This window comes from Grammomys surdaster, unplaced genomic scaffold (genome assembly GCF_004785775.1).
Source record: "Grammomys surdaster isolate TR1022 unplaced genomic scaffold, NIH_TR_1.0 99, whole genome shotgun sequence".
In the NCBI taxonomy this organism is placed as follows: Eukaryota; Metazoa; Chordata; class Mammalia; order Rodentia; family Muridae; genus Grammomys; species Grammomys surdaster.
Window position 1 is genome coordinate 11,409,908 of NW_021604578.1, and position 10,063 is coordinate 11,419,970.

At 45.4% G+C, this 10,063-nt stretch overlaps 1 protein-coding gene and 1 pseudogene across 1 annotated transcript; one reads left to right on the plus strand and one right to left on the minus strand.

The window, feature by feature from the left end:
- Positions 1-8,188: 8,188 nt before the first annotated feature.
- LOC114634758 lies at positions 8,189-8,804 on the minus strand (annotated as a pseudogene).
- Positions 8,805-9,168: 364 nt separating this feature from the next.
- On the plus strand, positions 9,169-9,668 carry LOC114635790 (ubiquitin-like). The gene has a single exon (XM_028784213.1). The coding sequence runs from the start codon at positions 9,206-9,208 to the stop codon at positions 9,587-9,589; it is 384 nt and encodes a 127-aa protein (XP_028640046.1). The 5' UTR covers positions 9,169-9,205; the 3' UTR covers positions 9,590-9,668.
- Positions 9,669-10,063: the final 395 nt, after the last annotated feature.

Genomic DNA, 10,063 nt, shown 5'->3' on the forward strand with positions numbered 1-10,063 from the left:
AATCTCCATGTGGTTAATCCCGAGCTGTTACTTACTAAATTCTGTGTTCTATTCTGGCTGCTCTGGATCCAGAGCGCTCTTGGCCACACTCTCCAGCTCCTTCACATGGCTGCCATGCCTCTCTTTTTTGAACTCTTAGGCTTGCCGTCGTCTCTCCTCTCCTGTACACTCTCCCAGTCAGCATTATGGATCTCTTCTTCTTCCTTCCTTTGCTGGTCCCAACCTGGGAATCCTAAGGCCCCGCCTCTGTCTGCCCTGCCCAGCCATTAGCTGCAGGCATCTTTATTTACCAATCTTCAGCAACTGGGGGCAGGTTCCCAGAAGCTACATGCAGATACTTGTGTAAGCAGTTTTGGGGACCCAAATCAATAACAGAGTACAAGCAGCATTAGGCTAAACCTCCAGAGGCCTCCAGTTTGGCCCCATCCACTTCCGGTTGCCCAGTTGTTCTACTACCCGTTCCTTACTCCCTCTTGCACTGTGTTCTAGTCTCCCGGGAATACGCTATGCTTAGCCCCTCTGCACTATTGTTTTCTCTGTCAGGAGACATCCTCTCCCATGGATCTGTCCAGTTCCTACTTCCAATCATTTAAGACCTCACTAAAACCACTCCTCATAAAGAGTGCCCTGAATAACCCTACCACATCCCCCCACTCCCAAGAGCTCTGCTCTCTCAGCCCGTATCTTTGGCTATCATAACTCTCACTCTCAAGAGGCAAGCTCCCCCTGTCTGCCCAACCCCGGTGACTCCCCTACAGTTATTCTGCCTTGTGTTGGGGAACATGCCAAGCATGTTTCCACCCTGGAGACTTTGCACTTGCCATATCTGCTCCTGGAAGCCGTTCTTCCATATAGCTTCCTGCTGTGCATTCTGCTCAAATGTCACTTATTTAGACACCTTCCTGTCTATAAAATACCAGGTTCTTTCTCAACGCTCATTCCCCTTTATTTTCTGCAGCATTTGTAATCATCTGACTTGCGTGTATATGTTTATTCGTTTCATGTCACCTATCTCTTCTTCCCAGGCTGGCAGCCACAAGAACGAGGACTTTGTTTTGCCCATCACTGTCTCTTTTTTTTTGTGCTCCTCAACTTCCCTCCAACTGATGTAAGCCTGACAGGGCTGGGTGCAGGAAGACACTGTGGATATCAGGAGCTCCGCAGGCTACCTGCAGCCTCTCTGTTGTTTCCCTCTCTGTCTTTATCACCTGGTTACAAGCAGTGACCGAGAGGCAGCCCCAGAATATAGTGGTTACGATGAGCAGATAACACAAATAAAACAATAGAGGCCTTGGGATAGTTAGAGAGGCTTTTCCAGTCTTTAAGATGAGCTTCCTAAGTGTCATAGCCTGAAAGTAGTGGCATTCACTATGTGCAGGAGGGAGTCTCCATTGCAAGCTATTTTTGACATTAAAGATTCCTTCTTAGTTAAAAACACAAAACGTGATGGTTCTCTACTATGCTAAGGACCATAATGTATTTTCACAAGGCCGCCGCTGTTTCCCCTGCCCATTCCACTTGCTCTTGGCCCTTCAGCTCTTCTTTCGGATCCTCCCGTATATTTTTCCCTGTCTGCCCACAGCATCTACTCCAAGGGCTTTGTTCATTTGAATGACTCTTCTGGTCCAACCTCTGTGTTGTTTCATATCTCACCTTAAGCCTCGCTTCCTGAAGAGAAGCCTCTGTGACATTCGGAAAAGTCCAGGTCCTATATAAGATGTGTAAGCCGCTCAACACCTCCCCTGAGTACCTCGAATCAGTCATGGCTTGGCATGTGTGTTGGATAACTCCGATCGCCAACTTGATTGGCTTGAGAGATTCCTTGAAGAACAGCAGAGCGCATTTCTAGGTGCATCTACAAGGGTGTTTCCAGAGACAATTGATATGTAGGACAGCAACGGAGGGGCAAGGACCCATGCTGAGTGTGAGTGACAGCATCCAGTAGGCTGGGTCTGCATGGGATAAAAATGAAAAAAGACAAAGCCAGGGATTGTGTGCAAACTCCACTCTTCTCCAGCGAATCCATCAGTTACAGCAGCCATCAGCCATGGATAGCCAGATCTTCAGCTCTTAGCTCTACAGCCTTTCAGTGCAGACTCACATGAACACCTCTCTGGGGAGCTTCCAGGCCTCCAGGCCTTCATGTCTTAGACTGAGACAGCATCACTGGTCCCCATGTTCTGAGGCCTTCAGACTCTTGGATTGAGTTCTCTGATTCTCCAGCTTGCAAACAGCATGTTGGATGATCCTGTCTTCAGGATTCAGTAACCCTAATAAGTTGCTTTTTATAATTACACAAACACACACACACATACACTAGCACACACATACACAAGCACACACATACACACAAACATATACACACATACACACACACAAACACACACACACTCACTCACATGCACTCACACTCATACATGTACATGCACATGCATAGACACATACAGACACACACGTTCACACACATGCATACATGTATGTGCACACAGACACACACACACCTCTTTGACTAATAAAGCATGTGTTTCATTTACTATTTCCTCAATGTACCCATGAGAAAAGAACCGTGGTCCCCTTTGCCTACCATTAAGTCCTCTGGAACGTGTCGTAACGTGGCAAGGAACAATTTCAATACTTATCAAATAGGAATATTTGTTCATGGTACAATAGCTGCTCGTTTTTCTGTACAGCCCCAGTGTCAGGCTAAAGTGGTGAGTGCTGAAACCAGTGGTTCTCAACCTGTGTGTCACAACCCCTTTGGGAGTCACAGATCAGATCTCCTACATATCGGAAATTTACATTATGATTCATAACAGTAGAAAAATTACAGTTATGGAGTAGCAACAAAATAATTGTGTGGTTGGTGGGGAAATCACCACAACATGAGGAACTGTATTAAAGGGGCTAAGCATTAGGAAGGTTGAGAATCACTGGCTTAAACAAAGTCCATAGTAACATATTAAGCCCTAGCCCCCGATAGAGAGTATGAAAACTGCTATGGTCTAGAGAGAGTGGAGACTAGGCAGGTGGGTTTCTGGAGGCAGAGGAGATGAATCCTGAACTAATGCACCCTATCTTTGGACTTGGGGGAATCCATACTGTCTATTGGCAGTGTCACAGGATCCTACTATCTAAAAACAGAACTGCTGCTCAAAAGAACTTTTTTTGAACATCATTATGTGAAATTCTCTTTCTGCCATTTTACTAAAACACCACAGATGAGAGTAAGCATAGATCAGTGAAATCAGCTCGCAGCCAGGTAACCTTGGAGCTGCTGTCTGTGTCCTGCTGTGGATGGCTTGACTAAGCAGTGTGCGCACAGGGCAGGAGTTCCCAAGGTCCAGGTAGTGTTCCCTGTTGGTAAGGGTGTGGGGTGAGTCCACCAATGAAGGGAAACTACACCTGTCAGATAGTCTTTGGCATGCTAGCTTCCTACCTGCAATGCCCAGAGCTGTACTTGCTCTGTTAGTCAAATCTTTAACCTTGGTCCCTTGAGTGAACTTTCCTGGAGGGACTGAGTCAGTGTGTGTCAACCTTACTGCTCACTGGAATCATGTGGGGAAGATTTAAAAGTACACGTCTCAGTTCGCCCTGACATCAATTCCGTTTGACTCTCTGGGGGTGAGGTCTAGCACAGGAATTACAGAGAAGCTCCTGTGTACGCCCAGTCAGAGTTGATCACACCATGAGGCATATTAGTGCCAGGGATGGACTTCATTTCTCTCTCTTCCTTGCTTCCTTTCCAGTTCACAGATAGACTAAAGCATGGTGGATGTGTTGGGCAGACTTCTAGGATAGACGCTCATGATCCTGACTCTGACTCTTTATGTAAACTGTGCCTCTTTAGTATTGGTTAGATTTGAACTCAGTTCAACCTAATCATCTAGAGGAAAATGGCCGGTAGGAAGAACAGTGAAAACAGAATGCCTTGCATAATTCAAAAGCGTGTGTGATCAGTTCATAGCCCCTGCTTGTGGCTTCTTAGTCTCTGGCTCTTCATTCTCCCTGACTCTAATTCCAATCCTGAAGGAAAGACATAGGGTTTGCTGGCCCCCGGCACTGTGCGCATCCCTAACAGAACCTTCTCTCAAGGCATCTACCTAGCCCTTCTTTTCACTATGTGCTGACGAGGGTGGCCTTGTCTGAACTGGGAGCTGGCATCATAGCTTCTTGTTCTCTCAGGTGAGAAAATCTTCCTTTCACAGTGGAGTTACAACAGCATCTTTCACAGGGTGGCCATGGAAGCTGCTTACCTGGTTGATTATGACATCTGTTACTACACTGCAGGTTCAAGCACCGGGGGCCAAGGTTGTGTTGGATGCCCTCCATGGCTCAGGCAGATTGAAACAAGCCTTCCAGACCACCAGGGCTTCTGGCATTTCTTTAGTGGAGTCTGAATTTCTAGACCAAGCAGTCCCTGCTCCCTTCAATTTTCCCTTGGCATTAGAGAAGCTGCCAGGGATTCTGTTCCATGCCCCTGGCTCCTCTGCCCCCAGAGGGCCAGCCGCTCTTTTGTTGGTTTGGCTCTCTACTTAGATCATTGAAGAGACTTCAGATCCAACTGGGCACCACTCTGCATTTCATTTGTGTCTTGGCAAGGTTACCATATTATTACTTAACTCTGCTGCTGCTACTCAATAAGTGGGAGCTGATTGAAATAACCACAGGAGTTGCTGGAGTCCCCTAATTTTAGCACAGAGTTAAAGCTCACTCCCACAGTTGGAAGTTAAAATAGGCTGCCAGCCCACAGAAATGCCCACCCACCACACCTAATTGTCACCCCACTGATGCCTGTCATGGAAGGAAATGGTGAAGCTGAAGAGAACGTTCTTGGAAACAAGGTTCTTCTCCTTTGAGGACACCTGAGGTCTCTTTGGCCAGGCCCAGTGACTTTGAAACAGTGAATGGTGGAAATTTGCACGACTACTTTAGTTGTTCTTGCTGGATTCCCAATTTGTTTAACAGGCAGTTTAACAGAGAGCTACTGCTGAGAACTGAAACTTCTGTTTGGGGGTGTCTCTCAGATGAGTCATTTCTCGAGTTCAGATGTGGAAAGGGCAATGACCTTGGACAACCTAGATAATTAGGAGAGCAGAAAAATGGTACTTGACCTGTTGTCTGTCTTTCTTTCTTTCTTTCTTTCTCTCTCTCTCTCTCTCTCTCTCTCTCTCTCTCTCTCTCTCTCTTTCTTTCATTCTTTCTTCCTAGAGGAGGGTGTCACAGCAATCAACCGCAGTCCAAATACCACAACTTGAAGAGAAAAGAATGGAGCCAGTAGTTTCTTGTTCAAATCTCCCTTCAAGCACTCTGTTGTCTCCTTCTATTGAGGAAGACCATGCATCACTAGAAATGCTTGGACTGATCTGAGAGGTTATTTCTCAAGAGTGCCTAGTGTTTAATATTGTTTATCATGAATTTTGACCCACTTTAAGTCTTGGAATACCCATGGCATCCCAGTGAAGTACAGAATTTCCAGCCATCAAGGGCAATGGGAGAACATCCTTAGAGCAAGAGGAAATGCTTCATCTACCAAAAAGGTTTTTAGGAGTCACCAGAATTTAATCAAGTATGCTTGGCAGTGGTCACCCACATCTCCCCTCTCGTTATCACTGTCTCTAAGACCACATGGCCTCACAGCAGGACTCAAAAAAGCTTCCTCATGCCCATGTGGGCCATTGATGGCACACAAATCATCTTCAAGGACATCATGCACCATGCCACTTTCCTCCCCCCAAATACTCAGTAATTTTCTGGAGCCTACAGGGTACATCCTCAATCCTGATGCTTTTCTTCATTCTCTAAGGTGCCCCATTATGTGTCATTGCTCTTCCATGACAATTTCTTTGCTATCAGAATCTGTCACCTATAGCTGTCCAAACGTATTGCCTCACCTGTCAAATTGTGTTTTACAAATGCCATGCCTTCCATCATCCTGGGGAGCTCCATCCAACCTCCTACCTTAAGGCTCAGCTTATATCTCTGCTCGTATATGAAGTCTTTGCTAGTCTTCCTTAATGTATTATGACTCCCATAATTATGAATTTTTACAAGTAGTTTTACCACAATTTTTTAGCACCAATTTTTGGGATCTAACTGGATCCCTCGAGGATCCATTTATTTATTTATTTATTTATTTATTTATTTATTTATTTTGTGACATTTTTAGGAGCTGACATTTGAAACAGGTAGGATGTGTAGACAAACATGACTCCAAGAAAAGACAAGAAAGTCCAATAGAAGCATGTGCCTGAAAAACCACGTTAGCTGACTATTCTCAGAAATCTACCAGACCTTCTGTTTTGGGAATTGCTGTGTGACAAAGGTCCATGCCATGTTCTGAGACCACTTGCTCATGAACTTGTATCTCTATGAACCCATATAAGTAACAATGAGAGTTAACCTGATTCATTTTTTTTCCTCGAGCTGTAAGCAAAGCCAGCCCATGATCAGAGTTATTCACACATTTACTGAAACAAGCCAAGCTCAGAACTAAATGAAGAAAATGAAAATTAATCAGCAACTCCCAAGGGGCTCATGTAGGGTGGACTTGAATTTATTTTTTTCTTCGATACCATAATTATTTTTCTTATTCATTTTCTTTGGTTGAATACACAACTGAAAAAAAGAAACATGAAGTAGTAGTAGAAATAGAAATGAATAAGCCCATGGAGACAGTGAAACATCTACAGAGATAAAATTAGGAAGGAAGGAAACAAAAGCAATTTCAGTATCTCTCTGCAAGTCCCTCACCCATTTCCTGGCCCACACTACTGGATCAAGCTTGTCCTGCTAGGTAGCAGGTGCTTCGGTTGCCTCTTACAGATAACAGACCTAGTGTGGGGAAGGCCAGCTACATCTACCACAAGACATCATGCATGCCCTGCTTCCCCTTTCTATCTACACAGAAGAGATAAAAAATGATCAAGAAGCTAAGGAGAGGGTCCAAGTGGAGGCTCTGCATATTTTCTTAATTCATGGGGATTTAAAGCAAAACTTCATCTTGACATTTTAAAGTAGGGTTATGTCCCCTTTATTGAATTTTTGTGGAAAACCCAAACTATAACAGAAAATAATCCTCCTGATAGAATATCATGCCCTGGAACCTTCTTCCCCCTGTAGAGTACAACGGCATTAGCACACAGGAGACTCTTCTTTTCACACTAGTTAACAGATAGCATTAAGCACGATTCAAGTCAGAGTTGGAAATTGCATCTGGTGTCTTTCATTAAGAACTGAAAACACTCTAAGGCTCTTGCTCCAGGAAGCTCTTCTGACATGTTAATGCTATTGCCTTCGCAATAGCAGAGAAAAATCCATGAACTCAGTCACATACAAGGCAAATCAAGAATTCATCCAAAATGGAGTGCCTCCTGGGTGATGGTGTAGTTTTCGTTTGGGATGTCAATGTAGCTTCTGCGCTTGATGTGAAAGTTCCATTACAAAAAGCTAAGCTACTGCTCAATTTTTTTAATCAAGCAGAGTTATTGGAAGTGCTTTTTATAGGGACTATGGGGAAAGAAAGGAACAGAAAGAAGTCATTATGACTACTCAGCTCTAGGAGCTGGGGTAGCCATCAACAGTGAGAGACCTTTCATGGGACCCAAATTCCTTGAATGTTGGCCATTGTCCTTTAGAAGGGATGGAGAGAATTAACATAAATACAACTGGCATTCACTGTGATACAGGGTGGTTGCCTTTTTAACACACAGTTCTTTGCTCTTCTAAAGAGAAATACATATATAAAAATCTTGAAGTAAGACTTCACTCTGCTTGGTGGTGGTAGTACACATCTTTAATCCCAGGACTCGGGAGTCAGAGGCATGCAGAAGATCACTTTGAGTTCAAGGCCAGCCTGGTCTACACAGCAAGTTTTAAGGCAGCTAAGTCTTCACAGAGAAACCCTGCCCTGAAGAAGAAAGGACTCCAGTTCCTCACATTGGATAAATTGCCAGTACAGTGTGACTAAAGGCATAGGCGCTATTCTTGACTCCAAGGGTTTTTGTGGAAGATTCAGACCAGTTTTTTCCCTCCCCCCCCCCCCTCCCCCCCTCCCTCCCCCCCTCCCTCCCTCCCTTCCTTCCTTCCTTTCTTTCTTTTTGGAAAGAAAGGCAATCTTATTAAAAAGAAAAACAACAAAAGGGAGAGGGAGATGGAACCAGGGCACAGGTTAGTCCATCCAGTGCACAAGTTAGCCCATCCCAGCCTTCAGTGTCCTGGTGGTGATCTTGTCTTTCTCAATGATGTGGACAATGAAGCTCATGCCTGATATGACATCCTGGTCAACAGCATTCAATATAGCCTGAGAAATGGTTTCACATAGGTGTTCTGGATCCATGTTGGGCTCCCAGAGAGACTCACACATCCCATACATTTGTTCGGAGCAAGTACCACTGACTACAAAGTCGTAAGTCACCATGTGACAACCAATGAGGTCCAGAGAACAAATGAAGGGCTTAAAGGTCTTTGGGTCCAAGCTAGCAATGGCAGGTTCTGTGTAGTAGGGACCAAACCGTTTCTCATACAAGAGGTTGGCCACCATGCTCATGAGGGTGTAAGGCTTGATCTGCCGATCTTCCTTCAGCTCACACAGGTTCAGTAGGAACTTGAGTTCCTGGGCCACTATCTGGACGTCAGTGGCCAGGCTGGCTAGGCCTATGTAGAGCCTGTCACCTATGGGAAAGATCTTTTGGAAGTTCATAGTCACCACCAGGGCCTGGATCCTGAAATGCCTGTCTGTAGTGATGGCCACAGTTCTTTCCCTTCTTGGCCATGATGGCCCCTCCATTATAGGACATGACAGACATGATTGCTGTAGTGGGAGTCCGACTTCCACTGAGTTGCCTGCAAACCGGCTCTATGGACCAATTTCTAACACTACCTCTACAGTTTATAAAGGACTTATGAGGTTTCAGTTGAGCATCTTGGCTTCAGAGGGAGACAGAGGTGATCATTTCTTGAGGGTTGACCCTGCTGCTGAAGCATATGTATAGCATCATCCTAAGTCATGTTTTCAAGTCGTATCATGTTTTCAAGTACTATACATGGTCCGAAGATGTTAAATGGAGACGTGTTTTGAACACAGAGAACTTGGAACTTCCATAACTAGAGGATTAGTGCAGGCCCTGCCACAGTGCTATGAAGTCACTAAGAATTTTGAGCTCCCTCTCTTTCTCTTCAACGAGGCGGCCGAGCGGCAGACGCCAACATGCAGATCTTCGTGAAGACCCTGACGGGCAAGACCATCACTCTTGAGGTCGAGCCCAGTGACACCATCGAGAACGTCAAGGCCAAGATCCAAGACAAGGAAGGCATCCCACCTGACCAGCAGAGGCTGATATTCGCTGGTAAACAGCTGGAGGATGGCCGCACCCTGTCCGACTACAACATCCAGAAAGAATCCACCCTGCACCTGGTGCTGCGCCTGCGCGGTGGCATCATTGAGCTATCCCTTCCTCAGCTTGCCCAGAAGTACAACTGTGACAAGATGATCTGCCGCAAGTGCTACGCACGCCTGCACCCCCGTGCAGTCAACTGCCGCAAGAAGTGCGGCCATACCAACAACCTGCGCCCCAAGAAGAAGGTCAAATAAAACTGGGGCCATACCTAGCCTGTGACCCCGGGACCAAATAAAGTCCCCTTCCATCGACTGGAGCAGTAAAAAAAAAAAAGAATTTTGAGCTCCTAGATTTAGTTTTAGAGCTACTAGGGATCAATTCATCGATTTGGAAATATATTTCTCGGTGAAGGAAATGATTTCTAATATATTTAGTGACACAAACAAGAGGAGAGACCGGGGCTGGAGAGACGGCTCATCAGTTAAGAGTGCTTGTTGACTAAGTGTGACGATTGGGATACCACTCAGCATCTGTGTGAGCCAGCTGTGCTCCTAAGCATGCCCTGTTACCCCAGCATTGATTAGGGGGGACCGGGAGACCACAGAGACTATCTGGCTGCCAGCCTAGCAAAAAAAGTGAGGTTCAGTAAAAAAATTTGCCTCAAAGAAACAATGTAGAAAGTGATGAAGGAACACACCCAATAACCCCCATCTCCATGCATGTATGTG